The sequence below is a fragment of the Ailuropoda melanoleuca genome, chromosome 6 (assembly GCF_002007445.2).
Source record: "Ailuropoda melanoleuca isolate Jingjing chromosome 6, ASM200744v2, whole genome shotgun sequence".
NCBI classification, from domain to species: domain Eukaryota; kingdom Metazoa; phylum Chordata; class Mammalia; order Carnivora; family Ursidae; genus Ailuropoda; species Ailuropoda melanoleuca.
Genome location: NC_048223.1, coordinates 113,501,862 through 113,523,164, shown reverse-complemented (window position 1 = coordinate 113,523,164; position 21,303 = coordinate 113,501,862). Strand labels below are relative to the sequence as shown.

Here is a 21,303-nt window from a genome sequence, read left to right as displayed (position 1 = left end):
CTGCATAATCAACATAACAGTTCATGATAAAATATATATATATAAAATTTTCCTGCATGCCCACATGAAGATTTGGGAATGAAGACTAAACACAGGTAATTACAAGTAAGGCTCTACCCTGTTTAGTCAATTCATCTTGACTGAGTTGAACGGGCTCATCGGGCCTTTATTCTGACGTCAGATGCCTTTCCCCTGCTCCTGTCTGCAGTCCAACCCAGGACTCTCTCTATGCCCTTGGTCACTGACAGGTGAGACCTTCCTTTCCGGGGAGACCTTACCCCACGCAGGTATTAGACACTCTGCTGTCCTACTCAGAGCACTCTATTGGTGCCACCGTTGTCTGAGCACATGTCTGCTAGGACAGACGCTCCCAGCCACTGCCCTGGGTTTTTGAGCTTTTCATCCTGTTGTGCGTCTCTCTCCCAGGTCACGTATTTATTCTCTTCTGGTCGGTTTTCCAGCCCTGCAATTTGAAAATGCTCATACTATTTTATGAGTGGCTGGCTGGCAGAGGAATTTTTCAGATCTTTACATATTTAGGGGAGGTTTGTAATAAAATGGCAAACATGCTGGGAACTTCTAGTAGTTTTTTTTTGTTTGTTTGTTTGTTTTGGTTTTTTATGGAGAAAAGATAACTAGAAATAAGGAGAAACAGATACCTGGGGCTATTGGGTGACCACATGTAAATCAGTTTCTAGTTCATCTTATTAACAAACCAACTTAATCTCTTTTAAAAAGTTTTTTCCCCCTATTTTTTCTTGGGTTTGTCCAAATATTCTGGTAGTGTGGTACAGTAGAACGAGTGTGGAAGGAGTGTAGGTGTTGGAACCTGACTGGCTTGGATCCAAGCTCGCCTCAGTAAGTCTCTGGGTCTCAGTCTTCTCATATGGAAGATGGGAATAATAATACTGGCATCTTTTATTTACACACACACACACACACACACACACACACACACACACGATTAGAAGAAAAGTCTCTGCTCCTCACAATCTCCCAAACCTAGCACTCAAAATCTCTCCATACTACCCAGCAAGAGTAATCCCCCATGAGATGATGTCTGAACCTATCTGCTCGGAAGGGACAGGGACATCCAAAATATCTGGCTCTGGGACCTCAGCTCAGCTGCTCTGGAAAACAGACTTCTTTCGAAATGAACAATCCAAGCATGAGATCGGTGTTTGGTCGTTGTCACTCTGGGACTCCAGGATTCTCTGAATAGAAATTGTTTTCTAGAAAGAAATGAACGTGTTGAGTTAAAAGTTGCACCCATGTATACAGAGTCACCAGACTGGACAGACAGACGTTCCAGTTAGTTTACCGACTTGTTTAAAAAAAAAACAAAAAACGGGTCTTGAGGCAACAGGGGTTGGACTGCTTCATGGAAAAACGTCTCAGCAGCACTACAAGCTGGAGAAGGAATTTAGAAGGCCTCCTTACGGCCAGCTGCACTTGCCTTCTCTTCTTCAAAGCCAGAGGTTGGCTGTAAAGTTTATGAAGTCTTTTCTCTAGGAGATCTTGAGAATCCTTGCTGTGGCATCAGGGCTCCCAGCAGACATATTTCAGGGGAAGGAGAGGAGCGGGCTATCATTATTTGGATTCCAAAAGTAAAATCCTAAGAACAGCGTCATCCTCGAAAATGTGTTTTTGAAATCACTTCCAAGGAGCAAGTAGGTAATGAGATAACGATTTTTATTTGCACTGGAAAGTACTATTTGTGGCCATTATGACTACATCTCTTATTAAATGTGTCAAAGATGTTAAAATGAGTTTCAAACAAGAGGAAAACCTAAATGCCAGAAAGAAAAATCCTGACTGATGTCTTTAGCCCGATGTCACAGCTTTCTATAGGAAATGATGGACTTTTTGTTTGATTTTTAACCAAGAAAATAGTAACTCACTCTCTTGTATTGTAGGTGTGTATCTAAAACATGATTATGCAACAGGCTTTGATCAGCTGAATCACATTCTGCACATTTTAACACTTGATTACATGGAGTGTCATATTTTCTGCTAATTATTCCTTTGAGCGCAATCAGACTAAGTTCTTTGGAAATGTTTTTGTATTCTAGTTTTCAGCACAGGCATACGGGTAGGCTTTAATAAACACTTAACAATTAGCTTTTCAGGGATGCTTTATATTCATATCTGGGTGATTGTCAATTAGCCGGGACTCTACCCCCTCCCCGCGTGCACGCGGTTGTTAATGACAAGTAATCCAATGAACCTGGGGCTGCTATTTAAATGTCTTCTGCTCAATTGCATTAAATGGTTTACATCTTAGGGTTCTGGGGATGTGGAAATTTGAATTTCCCTCAATCAGGGGAAATTGTGGAAAAACACTGGGGGACCATGGAAATGAGTTATGCAGGGTACAGATCAGAAAGAAAAATACATATTTCATCATGCTTGAGAAAAGAAAAAAGTCTTTTTTGGCAAAAGAGAAGCAGCCACTGATGTTAAAATTGCGATCTTCAGTCGACAAATGCAGATGTATCTATCCTTGGGTCTTGCATCTTTGGACAGTACGCAGGGCATCATGGTCCCGTGTCGAGGTAGGGAGAATGGGGCCATCCAATAAACTGCAGACTTCACTCCCCACTCCCCAGCTCCAGGGTCATTTGGAGAGTTACTCTCTTACCCAGAACTCAGACTGCCACCACCCACCTGACAAAGCACAGGGAGAATCAGAGAACCCCACAGGGGGATGGGGAGGTGGTGCTCCCACTTCCATTTCCATTAAAGGGCCCTTGGTGTCCTGGGTGGGGACTCTCTGGAGCACTGCATGCCGGTAGACTAGAGGGGGCGCTCTGGAGGGGGGTGCCAGGGTTCCTAAAGCCCCGTATAGCCACCGTCCAACTCCACACCCGGGGCAAGTTATTTGACCTCACTAAGTCTTAGTTTCTTCATCCTTGAAATGGGATAATATTCATCTCACAGGGTTCTCTCGGATCCAGTGACGTCGTCCTGTGAGAGCATTTAGTGTAGTGCTAAATAAACACTAAACAAAGACGAGTGATGGTTTTTAAAGCATTCTCCTGTATTTATGCATCATTCCTGATGTATTATCCCATTTTCCCAATTTCTACTCTAGGGCAGGTCCAAAACACAAGGAGCATAGCTCCAGTTATTAATGTGATGTTGTTTCCTGTGGGTCAGAACCGCTTCTGTTAAGGGCAAACTCCCCTCCGTTTCCTTATGATTTGCTGCCGACTCTGACTCTGGCTCCCTCTTCCCCAGTCCAGATGGGGTCATGAATTCAGATGTAATTAACGACTGCCGTCACTTGCTCCTCTGATTGTTTACGGTTTTCTCTTGCCTAATGACTACATGTCTGGGACTCCTATTTTTAACAAACATTTAAAACCTGACAGAAGACAGCTCCTGGCTTACAGTTGTTCATTAGAAATAGGATTCTCAACAGGTAGCTGCTAAAAACAGAAGGGAGACGGACTTAGGAGGGAAGGTCACCTGGTAATAGCTATTATTTTGACATAGCTGGAAAACAGTATCACAGAGAGGAACAGAAAATGCCCGGTCAACACCAGCGCTCTCGGTCAAGGGAACTAAGAACCATAAGTTATGCAACCGACAGACGCAGCAGTGGCCGTGCCAAGAATCTGCTTCAATCTGCCTGCACCCTGTTCTGAAACTGAGTGACCTTCTTGGAAGTGGGTGAATTTACCCTGCTATTTCTGGCAGCACTTCCGGTTCTCAGGCTCTTTATTCTACCAGTGGCACTTCTAAAGTAAGAAATATGTTGTCTGCCTGATACCAAGTCCTTGGTGCCAAACACATTCTTTTAATGATGTAGGGGAAAGTCCTGCATAAATTGGACAACACACTAAAGCTATAAGGAAGAGAATATAACCCTCTCCTCCTCCTCCTTGGGCAACTCCCCTGGCTCAGAGCTGATACACCAACTTTTCCTAGAATGAGAAAGGGTTATATACATATATATACATACACACACACATATAGAAAGGATATATATATATACACACACACACACATGCATATGCATGGACATGTGCATAGATACACACATTACATGCATACACGTGCATTATATTTCATAATCCCAGAATTTATACTTTTCTGCCTGCTCTTATATAATGTCTGAATTGGCTATAAAGAAGAAACGTTTATCTGTGAAGATACAAGAAATATTGTCATTTGCAAAACAATCTAAGGAAACTAGAAAAGATGGTTTCCTTCCCCAACATTTGTCCCCTCCCCATCGTGATTCTCTTGCTTGTTTTGTTGTGTTTTTGTTGGGGCTATGAGAGTGTTTTCACTTTTAACTTCTCATTAGAGGTGGGCCCTCAATCCCCACATCTCCCTATCTAGCCCGACGCTGGGCCACAAATCTGTTCTCTTGGCTGCTTGGTGGGTATCTCTCCCTGTGCGTCCACGTCAAACGAAGAAACTCCGACCGCACATCTAGTTCTATTTACTTACCCGCCCAGAAAACCCGCAAATAGGCTTATCTTCCTTTCTGCAATTTATGGCCTTGTCTCATCACTGACACTCACTGAACTCATGACCCTTTCTCCAGTTCTTTCTCCACCAGTCCAGTCTTCTGTGTTCTGGTGGAGTGCATGCCATAGAACGGTGGTTCTTTTACTTGAAACCTTCAGTGACTCTGTCCACTCTTCAGGCTGAAGTCCAGAAATCTTGGTAAGATGTATAAACCCCTTCCCAGTCCAGACTCTGCCTCTGTACCACGGAGCCTCTCCCACTGCGCTGGTCTGGGCGGCCTCACACTCCAGCCATGGAAATGTTCTTGCCAGCCATGGAAATGTTCTTGCCATCCCTGGAATCCAGCCTATTCTTCCTTTGCCTCCATGCCTTTGGAAAGTTCTCTCCTCTGCTTGGAATGCCCTTTCCATCTTGGCAAAAGCCAGTCATCAACCAAGTTCCAGCTCACTTGAAACCTTGTGGCGATGCTTTCTTTGACTGTTCCAGCCCATCTTGGGATCTGTTCCCTCTTGGGGGAGGGGGTGTCTCGTGGTGAACCCTGCCTAATTCATTTGGAGACTGACATTGTCCACATCCTCCACCAGGGACCAGGACTGGCAACTGTGTGTTTCCATTACCTACTACGGTAGTACCTGGCTTCTCGTTGGAGCTCATGTTTCTGGATAGAAAAATATAAATCAATTAACTCTTTTAAAACCTCTTAAAATTTATTGAGTTTTCCTTCTTGCACTTTCAGGTGCACATCCATGGTTAAAAGTAAGGTAGTTACAACTAATTGGAGCTAGAGAAGGATCTTCACTACTACCTTGTTCAACCAGCAGTCTTCATACAAATTCAGTATTGTGGTTAAGAGACATAAAGTCAGGGGTGCCTGGGTGGCTCAGTTGTTAAGCGTCTGCCTTCGCCTCAGGGCGTGATCCCAGAGCCCTGGGATCGAGCCCTGGGATCGAGCCCTGCATCGGGCTCCCTGCTCTGCTGGGAGCCTGCTTCTTCCTCTCCCACTCCCCTTGCTTGTGTTCCCTCTCTCGCTGGCTGTCTCTCTCTGTCAAATAAATAAAATCTTAAAAAAAAAAAAAAGACATAAAGTCACTTCCCCAAACTTACTGGGGGCAGAGGTGGGGGGGGGCACTAGAAGCCGTGCCAGTCCCAGTCCCTAGTTCAGAGCCCTTTTTTCCTGATGCTGCTGTTGGAAGTGCCTAGAACAGGAATTACTCCTAATACTCTCGCGTCATGGATTTAACCTGCCATATGGATGTGAGTAATTCTACACTTAAACTGCTAGTTTATATAAATAAATACTGAAACAAAAACGGTTGTACTTGACCCCTAGGCAATAAATCAGGTTGAAATAGAGCCATTAAAAATGTCAACAGCTCTGCCCAGGAGTGGTAGTGGAAGTCACCTTAGAAAGGAGAGGAAACAAGTAGTAAAAAAGAGAATCGAAGCTTGACAAAGTTCCGATCGTCAAACGAAACTCTGGGCTGCCTGAAAACTTGAGAATCTGTCTTTTAGCCTGAAAATCTGTTTGTGGGTCCCTCATGACCAGTCTGTCCCACGGGATTCCATGTTTTTCCTCTGAGCAGGTCAGGCTCAGGATGCCACAGAAAAGGCCCTCTGAGCATCCTGAGAACCACTCCCAGGTCCTCCCAGAAGATAAGGGGTAAGTGAAAACAAAACAAAGGAACTTCATCTTTGTTCTATCCTAGAACTGAAATTGAATTAGAATCTGGAGCTATGAATTTACTCCCTTCATTTTTAAAATGGGATGATATGTATTGAGTGCCAAGTGCTGTCATCCTCATTTAACAGACGAGGTGAGGTTTGAAGAGGTAAGTCACTGGCTTCAGGTCGCAGATCAAGTGACAGCAAACTTAGGACCTAGGTCTGTTGCCATGGTAACCACTCTGCTCTGCTGCTGCTTCCTTTGGAGTGGTGAGAAGGGTTGGGAGCTTTATTGGGGCTGGATTAATTTGTGCCATGACAAGTGGAACCCAGTCCAGTTGCGGCTGGTGGGAAGGATCTGGAATGCAAGGTGGAAGACTTGGTTGGTTCTGGTTCTGGCCGAGGTTCACTATCTAGAAGCAAGTTTTTAGTGGGAATGGTGGTGAGACTCTGGGAGAATATAAAGGATTTACTGGGTGTAGGTACTGGGTGGGTTTATGCTTGATGAGCGACCACAGTAGTTCTGAAAACTATGACCCTGACATCCAACATAAGAGAACTCTAAGAACCTGGAACTGAGACCAGCCATGTCAATGTGACTTAGCTGTTTGTTCCAGGAAGCCTTCCCTCAGGAATAATAAGACCATAAACCAATAAATAACTGGACAGTTTGCTTCAGGAAATCCCGCAGATCAATTTACCAGAGACAACAGGCAGAGCTTGCTATTCCAACAACAGTTTACTTGTCAAGACTTGTTTCAGTCCCCTTGCTCTGCTGTGTCGACTGACAGCAGATACTCTGACTGCCCATCTCAGTCAGCCCCACCTTCAAAGAGCTGCTGTAAATCACTGGGACCAGATCCTAAAACCCTATAAATATCCATTTTGACTTCCCCTTTTGAGACACAGCTAAGACTTGTCAAGACGGTGTTCTCCCTTACCGTAGTAAGTTTTAATAAATGTGGCTTTGCTGTGTCAGCAAGTGGTCTGGGGACTTTCAAGGGAGTACAGTACCAAGTACTTTCCATCCCATTTTATTGATGTGAAGCCTGAGGTTCAGAGACACTAAGTAACTACGCTTAAGTCGCACAGCCAGTATATCCACGGAACCAGATTCAAATCTGGATGTCTGCTTTCCAAGACCAGGTTACCATGGAAGCCTCAACTTCCTTATCTGTGAAATGAGGGAATTGCCTTGGCTTATGAAGATTAAGATTCTTCTTTGCTTGCTTTCAACTTTGATAAAAATAAATTTCACTATTTTTAAAGCCAGAATAAATTTTCTTCCCTTCTCTTTCTCTTTTGTTGGAATATTTCCACCAAATTTTATTTTACATGGTTTTGTCTATCTAAATAAATTGCAAACCTAGTAGAAAAGGACCCCATTGAATTTTCTTTTTATTGTGGTAAAAGACACATAACCTAACATTCACCATTTTAACCATTCTCAGGTGGGCAATTCAGTGGCATTTAATACATTTAAAAAGGCTGTGCAGTGGGGGGGCTCCCGGCTGGCTCAGTTGGTAGAGTGTGTAACTCCCGATCTTGGGGCTGTGGGTTTGAGCCACATGTTGGCTGTAGAGATTACTCGAAAAAAATTACAAAACACGGGACTCCTGGGTGGCTCAGTCGGTTGAGTGCCGAACACTTGGTTTTGGCTCAGGTCATGATTTCAGGGTGGAGAGATCCACTGCGGTGCTCAGTGGGGAGTCGCTTGGGATTCTCCTTCTCCCTCTGCCCCCTCACCCCTGCTGTCTCTCTGTCTCTCTCTCAAATTAATCAATGGCTCTTAAAAAATATTACAAAACATTGCTGAGAGAAATTAAATAAAATTAGAAAAAAAAGTAAAAGGTTGTGCAACCATCACTGTTCTCCAGGTTCAGACCAGTTTCATCACCCCAACAGGAAACCCCCTACGCATGAAGCATTCTCCATTCCTCCCTTCTCCCAGCCTCGGGCGACCACTAGCCTCTATTCTGTCTCTGTGGATTTCCCTATTCTGGCTATTTTGTATAAATGGAATCATGTAATATGTGGCTTTTATGTCTTTTTTTTTTTCACTTAGCATCATGTTTTCAAGCTTCTATCACATTTCGTGTTTTTTAATGGTCATGGCATATTTTTGACACTGAATAGCAGCAAAAGAACAAGCCAGTGACATTAATCATTATGATTGAGAGTTTTTGTCCTACTGGGAGAGAAGAGGTCCTCAAGGGTAACAATGTGAAGGAAAACCCTCCACATCCTGTGGCCACTTGACCTAAAGAGAGCTCTCCATCACTCTCCCCAAGCTCAGGACTGAAGCTGATAAGGAGAATATGTGCAGGAAGGGTGAGGAACCAGTCACCTGGCTTTGCGGTGCCTTTGTTGACCTCCCCGGTCTTTTCCCTGGATCGTCTTTGTATGCTCATGAAGACAGCATGTCGAGCTGTTGACTGGAGCCTAGCAACGGGTGAGAGTTCAGCTGGGATCCAGCTTGCCTTTAGGACAGTTCATATTTAATTTCACCAGCCTAAATGGAGAGAGGCTGCAGGGAAGTTTTTCTGTCCACACCTGGCAGGAACCATCGCTCTCTTAACTTTCCAGGCAAAAGGAAGTCAGCCTCTGTGATGGGATCGTGGAGTTAGTTCATACATGCCTTCTGCAGGTGTGCCAAGGTGGGGTGTTGGGGAGCGAGTCTCTTTGAGACCCTTAGATTGAAAAGGATGCTTTTCGTGAACTGTTCAGATAAGTGTGTGGAAGGAAGTGTATACTGCAGCACACCCAGAATCCTCTCCTATCAGCCTCCTATAAACATCAGAAAGAAGAAATGGCGTGACTGCTACTGGCAAATCTAAATCATGATTTGAAGCCAGAGACTAAATAAATCTTTTTCTGGTGACAGCGCAACACTTAGAAAATTTACTTCATCATTTCCTTTCCCAGTTAATGTCAAATTGAAAATTGATGCTTGATGCATGGACTAGTAGAAAATTTTATGTCTTTCCGTAGAGGACCTCTTTTTCTGTATTTCTCCCCTCTGAGTTATGGGTGATAGGGATGTAAAAATACACAAAGGAAAGCTAAAAATGCCATTATGTCTCCTTTTTTCAACATTTAAGATAAAGGGTCACAATGAGTTCGAAAGGTTTTATCTTATAAATATTGCATCGAGAATCATTCATGGAGATAAATGTCACAGAAGCCAATGAAACATATTGACCACAGTCAGTTTATGGGGCAACCTAAAGAAGCCTTCCAGGGCACTGATTGCTGTGAAATGATAAACCATTAGCTTTCTTTTCCGATGTGACTTGCATCTAAGGCAGGGATGCTTAACCAGGGGTCAAGAGACACCTTGACAATGACTGTGACACTTTTCACTTTTTAGGTATGTGCATCTTTCTGGGTGAAGATCATAACCTTTATTTTCCTTTTTTCTTTTGTAATCTCAAAGGGGCTCGAGGATAAGAAGATTCTTTGCTCTAAGAGGTAGTTGGACTACAGTGATTTTATTTTGTTAAGATTTTATTATTTGAGAGAGAGGGAGCACAAGCAGGGGGAGCAGCAGGCAGAGGGAGAGGGAGAAGCAGGCTCCCTGATGATCGGGGAACCCGATGTGGGCCTCGATCCCAGGACTCTGGGATCATGACCTGAGCCGAAGGCAGATGCTTAACCGACTGAGCCACCCAGGGGCCTTAGACTACAGTGATTTTAAAGGTCTATTGCAATCCTGAGATTCCTTGGAATCAGCCATGTGTATTCATCAAGGATGCTCTCTTAGCAGGTAGATGTAGACATGGAGAAAAGCAGACAAACAGAAGATTGGCTACATAGTATATTGTTATTGTTTCCAAAAATTTTGCCAGTAGTTTCCAAGAACCTACCCACCAATTACCATCATGCCTTTGGCCATTTTGTTACTTTTTAAAGTAGGTTCCACGCCCAACGTGGAGCTCAAACTCATGACCTTGAGATCAGGAGTCACATGCTCTCCTGACTAAGCCAGCCAGGTGCCCCTGCCCTTGGCCGTTCTTAATGTCTGCTAATAGGAGGCAGCCTCAGTTATTTCATACCTCCGTGCAGGGGTCCAGGCTCTTGATTTCAGCTCAGGTCCTGATCTCAAGGTCCTGAGATGGAGCCCTGAGTCAGGCTCTGCACTCAGCGGCTTGAGATTCTCTCCCCCTCCTGCTCGCACACACAGGTGAGCTCTGTCTCTAAAATAAATGAAATATTAAAAATCTCCCTGAAGTTGCCACTGTCTCAGTAACTGTTTATTACCCCTTTTGCAAGTATTTATTGAATACTATTACTTGTAAATTAATTGATTTAGCATATTTAGTAGGTTTCACTGTGTTTCATTCCCTTCCCTGACAAATAGATGGCATTCTACAAGGGAATGTTCCATCTTACAGGTCCGCAGTTTCTCATTCCCAATTCCCTAATCCAGAAAGCTCTGAGTTTTTCCATAAATCATTTGAGAGTAAATGTGACCTGACTTGGACTCACGTGGCAGCAAAACCTGACTTGAACTAGCGAGAGGCTATTTATAGTCATTATTTATCCACTTAGTATGAATAATCACACATTTCACTGCAGCGACATTAATGTTTGATCAGAAAACCCTGACCTGGACCCTGCTTGGGGTATTATGTAATACATAGCTTGTGCATAGGCACCCTGTGGCCTTCCTAAAACTCCAAAAATGCTCAAGAGTTTCAAAGCACCTCCGGCCCCTCGGAGCCTCAAATAAGAGTTTGTGGATTTATACTGTATATTTTGCCTAATCTCTCTCTATAGCGAGATAGATGGATACATATCTATCTATATCTCTATCCTTAAATGAAATGGAAACAATGCTATTTCTGTTCGCAAGACTAATAGAATCAAGTACCTGGGTTCTCATAATGTAGAAACAGAAACAGGAGCTTTTCTAGTGGGGAATATGCTTTAATCTCAATGCTGTAGGGGAAGCAGCAAAATACCCTCCCCACTCCCACCTTCCATGAACTCAGAAATAATGGGCGAGAGCGGAGATACAGTGTCTTCGCAAAAAGACAGCCAGATCGGTAGGACTTGACAGTGACCTGCTTAAGTATCATAACTTCTATAAAGGAGGAATGTATCCCTTGGACGGTGAGGGTCTTGGTGATAGAAAAACGTGAGACAGAGTCAAATGTAGGCAGGTGTCCATCCAAGCCATATTGAGGAAAGAAAGGAGAGTAGGTCTTAAAGCCAGCAGATTGCCAATATTCCAGCCCACCGCAGAAATGGATGCATTGGTAGATTTTAGCCTGATGCCCTTAACATTAAATTTTGCAACCAGCTTCCCTCGTTCTGACCCCATGCTTGCTAAGTGATCTTTTGATTATAATGCTCTTTCCTGGGCATAAAGAGAGAAGTTCTGATCATCCTCAGGGAGGTATAATAGGCCTCGTGACAGTTGAACTGTAAATTATTAAACTGGATTTCTGATTTTATATATCAATCTCAGGCGCTAGAGAAATGCATTCTTATCAAATAAGCTTCTGAGTGTTTAGGGCTGAGGGGTCTGTAAATGCCTGAAGGCCACGCCTTTCATGGAGGTCTCCTCATCGGAGCCTCTGCATTGCTGCCACCTTCCCAGTCTGAAGCCTCAGCACTAAATTTCTCGCAAATGATAATCCTGATATGATAATGCAAATCTAATGCTATTTAAATGAACTCTGCGATATGCAGTACATACATAAAAAAAGAACACCAGCTAAAGTCCCAATGCTTTTTCAAAAGGCAAGAATCCATATAATTTCCCTTGAAATAGCTAAAGATTCAACATGAGCTCTGTTTCTTGTGTTAAGATGGGAAGACAATGATTGCGAATCTGTTTCAAGTGGAAAAGCCCTGAATGGGAGATGCAAACTTGGAGGCAGCGTTCTGTTTGTTTGCTCCAAATACATTTTTTTTTGTGGATAGAAGGTCATTCCTTACAGGATAGAAATGCAGATGTAAAATTTAAAACTGAAATCTGTGTGTTGGTGAAGAGGAATCCAATCGATTCTCTTAGCTATGTTGACTGTTGGGGTCCAGGGAGACCACGTAGGGTAGAGAAAGGGGCTTTTTCTCTTGAAGTCCAGCAAGAAAAAGGACTGTTGATCTCTCAGTTAGAAAGGAGAAAATCCCATTTTGGATAGAATACAATACAGGACAAGTAAATCAACTATTTTGCACGTTGACAACCGAACCTAGAGCCTAGATAGAACATGTCGTTCTGAGTTAACAGTTTTAGTGAAATGCCTATTTTTAAAGAATGATAATATACAGTATAGCCACCGTCATGCTCATTGAATTTACATTGTCAAGCAAGGTACATAATTCCAACAATCTATGTGTCATTTCTAGAAATAAAGTCATTTCTTGGAAGTCTTTGGGAAAGAACCCCATTGTTTCCTGTGACATTATGAGAGCTTATTTCACATGAATGTCAGCTTGAGGTCTGGCATCTTTCTTAGAGAAATTATTCTTTATGTCTGTAGGAGAAATCTGAATTTCCAAAGGAAATAGAGGGTCACATCAGATCTTCTCGCAGTGCCCAGCTCTAGGCAGGCCTGTTAACACTCCGTTCCTGGATGGCTGCAGGGTCTCTGGTTCTAGTCAAATGGCCAGGGAAGGTTCAGAGTGCATAACCCATGCCAGGCAATGCACTGGGCATCGGGGAGTTCAAGATAATAAGACAAGGCTTGCATCCTGCAAGGGCCTCTAGACCAACCTTGGGTGCACGGAGAGGAGACAGACTTAGGAGATCAGATCAAAACTGCTCACCTGTTGCCGTGAACAAATGACTGTGCTCTACAGCCTTATCTCCACTGGGGGCACGATCTTCGGGCATTTTCCAGGCCCTCAGTCCTGTGCATATAGAAACCTGCTTGACAAAAAAACATTTCTCTGGGTCAGCTCCTGAGGTTGAGATATAAAAACCAGAAATCCAATTTAATAATGAGCTCATCTTTAGTACAGGAGAGTAAACAAATTTTAGTTTTTTGATTTGGAAAATGTGATCATTGATTATTATGAAGGTTAAGATGTTACATCCACCTGTCATGCCTTTGACGGCAGGTTGCTCTTTTTAAACCCCTGCTTTTCTCGTGACACTCTTGCTCATCAGTCTCTGTGCTTTCAGGACGGTTAGAGTTCAGCACTTTTGTATCAGCCTTCTGGTCCATTACCAAACGACGTTTCCGACTTCATCTTCTAATTACTCCATCAACACGAACTGCCTACAATTGGCGATTTGTTTGAAAATTCATCTTGACTCACATACTTCTGTGGTTTTTCTCCTGCATTTCTCTCCCCCTTGTAACTTCTCATGGAATGGCTTTTCATGCCATTTTATCCTCATATTCAGGATCCACATAGGGTTATGCCACCCCCTCCACCTATTCCCCTCTCTGAACTCTAGAGCTGAAATGTCAGTACAGGAGCCACTGGCCATACGCGGCTACTGAACACTTGAAATGTGGCCGGTCCCAATGAGGGTGGGCTACAGGTGCAGCGTACACACCCGATTTTAAAAAATGTAGTGTAAAAAAAAAGTAATGTCTCATTAATATTGTTTGATACCAATCACACATTGAAATGATAATACTAAGTTCGCCTGTTTATTTTTACTTTTTAAAAAAATGTGGGGGTGCTTGTGTGGCTCAGTTGGTGAAGCGACTGACTCTTGGTTTCCACTCAGGTTATGACCTTGAGGTCGTGGGATTGAGCCCCGAGTCTGGTTCTGTGTTCAGCAGGAATCTGCTTCTCTCTCTCCCTCTGCTTCTGGCGCTCCCGTGCGCACAGCCTCTCTCTCAAATAACTAATTAACTAAATAAATAAAATCTTTTTTAAAAATAGAAAAACGTGGCTACTCGACAATGTAAAATGAAATACAGAGTTTGCATTGTATTTCTGTTGGATACTGCTGGTCTAGAGCCCTTACGTTCAGCCCATGCGTCTGGTGCTCAACCATGCCTGCGTCCAGGTCCTTTATCAATTTTCACATGTGAAGGTCCAGTCTCCCCAGCCAGAGTGAGTACCTTGGGGACAGGCTCAGAGTCCTAGGCTGGTGGCATCCCATACAGCACACTCACCCAGTGCATAGTCCTCTCAATCTTTTAAAAAACACCTGAGCATATGAATCCCATCTCACATCTCAAAGACTAATGACAGAAATCCTCTAAATAGCTCAGGTGTCTCCTGAGCACATCTAATGTGAAGAAATTTATTTAGCCATATAGGTATATTCCTACTCAAAAAATTTGAAGAGAGTTGTAAACATTTGCCCTTTGGGGAGGGAGTTTTCTTGATAGCCTGTTTGGAGAAAAATTATATTGCTTGTTTTGTCCTGTGTTCGCAAGGATGCTTTATGCATGGACCAGAAGGGCTTATTCATTTTCACGTTACACTTGAAACTTTGTACAATATTTTTTCAGGTCTTCAGAATATTGTGGCTCTGGTGACATTGAAAAAAAATTAGCACGATTCTAGGAAGGACGGTACTTTGATGCCACGAGGCCAGGTGACACACATAAGACTTTACTGTGCTGTATTTCATTCTAGCCTCGAGCCGGGAGGAATTCCTGGAACTGGGATGAGTCCCATTTGAACAACAGGAAGAATGAAAGAATTGGACATTTGTATGAGTACATGGAAATAGTGCATGGAAAGCTGAGGAAGGGGTCGCTATGTTTCATATATATTATCAGAAGGATTTTTATACAGAGAAGAGTGGATCCGTCAGTCATCCTTTGTGAGATTCTATGGGGATCGGTCATGAGTCAACACAGCAAGAGGGATTTGTGTTAGCTACAAAGGAAACATCTCCTGATACGACAGGCTATAAAATGGTGAGTCTTTATATCTTATGCTGAATTCCATCAATTTCTGTGGTCTGGGCTGACTGAGGTGTAGACTTGCTTGAGTAAAGTGGTATTGTTTACTAGACATATCAAAGTCCTTCCCACACCCGAAAGTCTGGAATTTTTCTTAGTGACTCAGTTTTACTTAAGTATGTGACTTACTTTTACTTAAGTATGCCTATTTTAAGAAAAAAATTATTTCAGGGTGGATCACAGAATCATTTAAGCACAAGGAATTCTTTAAGAGGACCGTCTTACTAAAATGCTACCTTTAATGGCTTTAGAAAAATCCCTGGAGTGAAGAAAATGTTACTGGAACATCTATTAATGTTTACTCTTTAAAAGCATTTTTAACAAGGACATCAAGATTGCAGGTGAATTCCTCCAGTTAACGTAACAGATATGTTAAGTCAGTAATGTTCCGGTAGGTTTGTCACTGTTTATGAAGTTGGGAACAAAGAAACCCAATACCCTGCAAGCCACCAAAGAGGTAAACAAAAAGACAAACTTCCCTTGCTCTCAGCACTTTTCACCTCTGAATTGCTATGCCCAGAAAAAGAGAGCAATCCAGAGAGTTGCTTTTAGCATTTACAACTCAATGCAAAATTGTAGAGGGGAGCAACTTTCCAAATTGACTTACTTTTTTCTCAAAGTGGCTGTGGGTGAAAAATCATTAAACAACCATTTTTGCTTAGCACATGGCAAACACGTTTTTTAAGCCGGTGTTTGGGAAGGTTATTTTATTCAGCTGCGGTTTCTGCAGAACTTTAAATGTGATTAAAAAAGGGAAGCACCGTTTGTTCAGATGCATGGGGCATTATATATATATGTTTTGCTCTTCTTAGCCGTTCCTTTCACTTAAAAAAAAAAAAAAAACCAGGGATTTTTGTGGGTGGAGTTGCAAGAAAAGGGAAAAGAAAGTTAGGAGGAAGTATTTGAAATGATAGACTTCACAAAGCAATAAACTTCTATCTCAAAGGGTTTCACGAACAATGGCTACTGACCAGGCTTTGTGGGAAGTGAGCCTGAGTGACAGGGAAACCAACCGACTTTCCCAAGGTCATTGGCCACAATGGCCAGCCAGAGCAGCCAAAATCTTTGGACCATCTATTTGAACAAGTTTTGCTCTCCAAGAGTAGAAATTTGCCCACGCTAGCCTAATAATGACTGGGAAAACTGATTTACACATAGTTGCAGGTGGACTAGCTAGTGGTAGTTAACCTTTGCAATCAGGGTACTGAAAAACTGACAAGGTCATATGGTTAAAAACTGAAAAATAAAGAAAAACAGAAAAATAAAACTTAAGAAAGCCCCATACCCTACACTCAGTGTGAATACCTTGTATAGGAAATGTGCAAACAATAGTTAAAAGTTTTCTTCCACTCGTAATTATGAGCAATACTGAAATTCTCAGGAAGAAATCCGAACTTAAGACATTTAAAATGCATCATAGGTAAGTTTTGTGGCATAAATAGGAAGAAAATTAGAGCGAGATCTTGCTAATACTAATTAGCAGCTATAAGCAAGGGAATGTGGAGAGAGAAGAAAGGAATTGTAATGAGCGCATTGAGATATATTGAAAATCAGAGCTTTAGGAAACTTGATGAGAAATGCTGCCATGAAGAGGATTTATCTAGAACTAGATGTCCTAGATATTTTAAGTTCATTCAAGAAGAACTAAAGAAGTGCTCAAGAGAAGGACTGGTGAGTGTGGTGGGTCCCAGACAAGAACTGGCTTCAGGTACAGAAGGTAGACAGGTGTTCAGAGTGTTCTTGGCATGACACGCAAGTGAAGGCAAAGATTTATAGGGTGTAGACGGTTACTTCCAATGCTTTCTTGGGACCTGCTGACATTACTGTGAGGATCGTGCTCTAACTCTGACGTGACAGTGTAAACTTTCCCTTGGGGGCTGCTGTTTTTCCAGTCTGTCTTTAGAGCAATTAGATTTGGAAGGCTATTAACTGCTTCATCAAATGACCAAATTGTTTTGATTCAGAAACTCTCTCTCTCCTCCCACAAAAGGGTAAAAGGACTCTGCTGAAGGTAAATTAATCCACAAAGTATTTATAGAATTACCACCTCGTTGATTACATTCTAAGAGTTATCTAGTACAGACTCTTTAAGTGAAAGCAAGGTAAAAGTGGGAATTTCGGGAGAGGTGTATTTCTCAGAAGGTAGTCCGGTGGAGTCGGCTGAAAAATCGTAGCAATGTAGCAATGCAATTTGGGACACACTGAGTCACAAATTCTAAGATTCAGGAGCAAGATTCTTGATGGAAATTTAAATAATGTGGTGGGTATGTGTGAAGGGGAAGAAAGAAATTAATTTAATTCCATTTGCTGATGTGACTGGAGCACAACTATTTTTAGGTATAATCCAAACAGTGCATATCTTCTCCATTTTGATTAGTAGCAAATTGGCAGGGATTCAAAAGAATTAGTATTTCTCAGCACAATATGCCAGAAACATACAAAATAAAACTAAATTATCTGTGCCAATGTGCTTAATTTGAATTACTGCTAAGATTTGTTCTTCAAAAGAACTAATGGGTCCAACTTTGTTAAAAAAAAATTCTTTTAAAGCTTTTCACATATGGCAGCAAAACTTAATCATTTTCCTTTAGACCCTTGCTTAGAAGCTCTTGCTAAAAACTTAAATGATAATATCACCCTGATACTTTGGGAGCAGAATTTCCGCCTGGCAATTTTACTTATCACCAGAGGAAGTTAGCATGTTCAAAATGCAAAATTAAAAGAAGCTAGGGAAATGTGCTTCACAAGGAAAGGTTTCACAATAGCTACTTAGAAGTTATTAATAATTCAAAAAAAGTTATTAATAATTCCAGTTCCAAAGAAAGCATGGACCGAAAAAATAAGAATCATTTGCAAAGTTTTATCTAGGCAAGTTCACCAAAGGGATTCAGCTATATGCTATACCCATTACACATTTCTGCGCTGGAGGGAGCATTTATAGATGCTGGAGTATCTTGTTACGCAGTAGAGAACTTTGCACAATCTCAACATAATTTCCAATGAGGTAAATCAATGAATCTTGATCACACTGAAGGTCACTTTTTAGTTTTAAGGTTTATGCCTTGGAATTTGGTGCACACAGACCTACGGCATAAGGTTGATTTTCTGCATAGTCACTGCTGTTCCCTGTCATTTGTGGTGTGTATTATTTCACCAGATTAAACAGGATTGACAGTTCTCTCCTCCCATTGCCGTAGCTGTTGGGGTGGACAGCCCCGTTGCCCGCATTGCTGTTACCAATCAATGTCCGTCTTCTTCAAAAATAACAAAAAGCAGTTATCCTGGAGAGTTGGAAATCACCGACCCAGTCTGTTTCGGAATCCTTGTAATCCTCAGAGTACTTAAGGGATCCTCGAAAAATCTTTCTGTTTCCTACAAATGCAAACTGGTCCCAAGATTATAGTCGTTTCTTATAATTCACGTAAGAGTTTTGACCAAGTAGTTAAATTATATATATTTGTTTATTAAAGTTCAAAGGAGTGTCATGATTTTAAGACCTGAGGTTTGATGGGCCTGGAATATGGGGCTGGGAAAATGTCTTTTTATTTAGACACAAGGACTTATCTAAACAAAATAACAACAAGAAGTCAGGAGGGGGAAGCATTACCCTGGCACTTGAGTGTTCGTCAGATGAAACTGTAGGTGTTGTCTATTAATTTTCTAGTATAAACGAAACTAAAGAACAAAAGTCCTAAGACAATGCATCTTACACCCTCGTGGGGTAAGGGAGGGTAGAAGTGGGCTCTGTTGATTTCCTGGGGAAAGAGTGAGATTTCATCCTGAGATTGATTTTATATCTCCAAATTGTTTCTTTCAGTATTTTTCTTTGTATTTTTAAGTAAGTTTTGCCACTTTCCCCCTCCCCCCCTTTCTTTTTCCTGCAGAAAGGGGTTAAACCTCACAGCAGCTTTTGTTCATACAATCTTCTGTTGGTCTCTAAAAACATCTACAGTATTAACCTTTCTCAGAAGACTGTCTCCTGGTCTTTAGAATATTCCATTGCAAATGTGGCTTCCCTTAGCTGAGAATAGTTTCTTCAGGAGGAGTCAAAACTTTATAATCCTCACTTTGGTTTCTTTACGATCATGAAACATAAAGCTTGTTTAAAAATAAGAAGATAAAGACTTCAACTTATTCTGGAGAATGCAGAAGTAATCCCAGGATGGAATTTCACTATCCTTTCTTTAGGGACCGATTTTATGAAAAATATCCTATCCATCTGGATGTCACAGTTTTGCTGGGGAGTTAAAGATTTTCACATTTGCTCTTACCTGTGACCTGCTTACCCCCCAGATTCTGGAAAAATGGTCTATTTAATTATATAAGAGAAAAAAAATGTTGACTTAAAAAGCTGTTTTTATACATTTTTGCTTAAGCATAAAAGCACTTTTCATTCTAAACGGCCACTGGAGAAATCTGCACACACTGGTCATCCGTAGGCTGTGATTTTCTCCTGGAAAACAAAAACAAGATGTGTGGAAGCCACTTACCTCCTTCCAGGCAGGCAACTCATTATTCAAGGAGTTAAGTTTTTTCCCTGTGCGTTTCTGTGCGAAGTTGCAGTTGATTTACCTGGCTCTATCACTTTTTTTTTTTTTTTAAAGATACACAATCCCACATGTTACTTCTTAAGTCAAGTGCAGCAGATGGGATCTTGAAAACACCTTTAAGTAGTCTAGAATACCTTGAATCTGGCTGTGAAAATTTAGGGCAAGTCTGCAGCTCTCAGTAGGTGCACGCCTTATTTGGTCTAGAGGCATTTTGCTATGTTACTGAGTCATGAAAAGCTATTAAAAGAGCTCTATGGGAAACCCAGCCTATATTTTGAACAAAACAAACTGTCTTTTCCATTATCACTGACCCCTTCCTTACAGACACACGGTACATAATCTTGATTGTGCTTCATTGGTATTTATTGCACATGGACCAATCCCTCACACAGTAGTTAGTTGCACCAGGGTATAAATACTTGGTAAAACACACAAAGGAAATACCATTTACACACGAGAGCTAAATTTTACCAGCAGATTCACGTGGGCACTTGGACATAAAAAAATAATAAAAATCCTTAAGATAATCATATTTGTAATATGGATACAGTTACAGTACCATGATAAAAGAGTATAAAAATGTATTTTTCCAATAAATCATTAGCTCAATAACAGACAACAGAAGTAGAGTTTGAATTTTATTTTAGTTTTGTAAGATCTGCCCCCTGCCCCAGTTAAAAAATATTTAATTTCTTTTTGTGCAAGTAATATCTTGTGTGGACTTTACAATTCCTAACACTGTGCAAAAATGGTATTTGGAACCACTCCTTGTTTTGTGTTTTGTTTTTTTACCCATGTGTGCAGTAATCTGAACTGTTTCCTCCTGGGTTTTTTTTTTTTTTCTTTTCTGTCCTGTCTTCAATGGACAGAGTCACATGTCACAGAGGCTCAGCGCCTGGTCCTCCCAACTAATATTGATACATAAATAAGCTGTTTAATATAAACAAGTCTTTCTATCTTGCTGTGCAATGTGCACAGTGTGAGGTAGAAACCCCTCAGCCTGACCACCGAGGCGCGCGGGGACAGCAGGTTTGCCCTACGAAAAGAAAGCAAGGTGAGGCTTGTTCCAAGAATAGCTTAAAATTTCTTGAAACGTGATTTTTGCATCCATCCTTTCCTTTGCTTCAAGAACAGGAAAAATCATTACTCAGGAATTAAAATGAAATTTCTCTGGAAAGCAAAGGAAACATGTCCTGACAACTGTCATTCCCCCTTCTCTCTGTCCAGTTGACTGCTCCCGTTCCCTGGAATGGGATGGAAGCCAAGTTGATAGACTTTTACGCTTTTCCCTTCCACTACCCCGGTCCTCGAAGCAAGTGTCAAAAACCACCTGGAGGGGGGAAAAAAAAAAAGACAACCCAAAATGAAGATGCATTACACGCACACACCAAAGAAGGCCGAAGCACACACAGAAAAAAGGAACTCAAGACAAATCTGCAAGCCACTCTCCCACCCTTCCCCAAACTTTCCTTTCTGTGCAACGGTCCGTGGCTTTTGTGTTTGTCTTGGATGAATCAGACGAGGTTTGCGGGCTTCGAGTTCACCTGCTCTGGGTCTTGCGTAAACACAGATCTCTTTCCCCCGGGAAGCCATCAGGGGCGCCTGGGCGTTCTTGCTCCCGGGGCGCGGGGAGCCGGCAGCGCGCGCCTGGCCCTACACCTTGGATTCCGAGGCGCCCGCGGCGCGGCCCGGCTCGTCCAGGCTCGAGTCGCTGTCCGCCC

General features: G+C 42.1%; 1 protein-coding gene across 1 annotated transcript in view; it reads right to left on the bottom strand.

Annotated features, from left to right (window-relative positions):
- Nucleotides 1-18,474: 18,474 nt before the first annotated feature.
- The window catches only part of ADRB1 (adrenoceptor beta 1), a gene marked incomplete at its 5' end in the record, with an annotated part of 3,902 nt that continues 1,073 nt past the window's right edge, over nt 18,475-21,303 (bottom strand). The window contains 1 exon segment of the mRNA XM_034663624.1: nt 18,475-21,303. Within this exon segment, the coding sequence (XP_034519515.1) occupies nt 21,236-21,303 (68 nt within the window).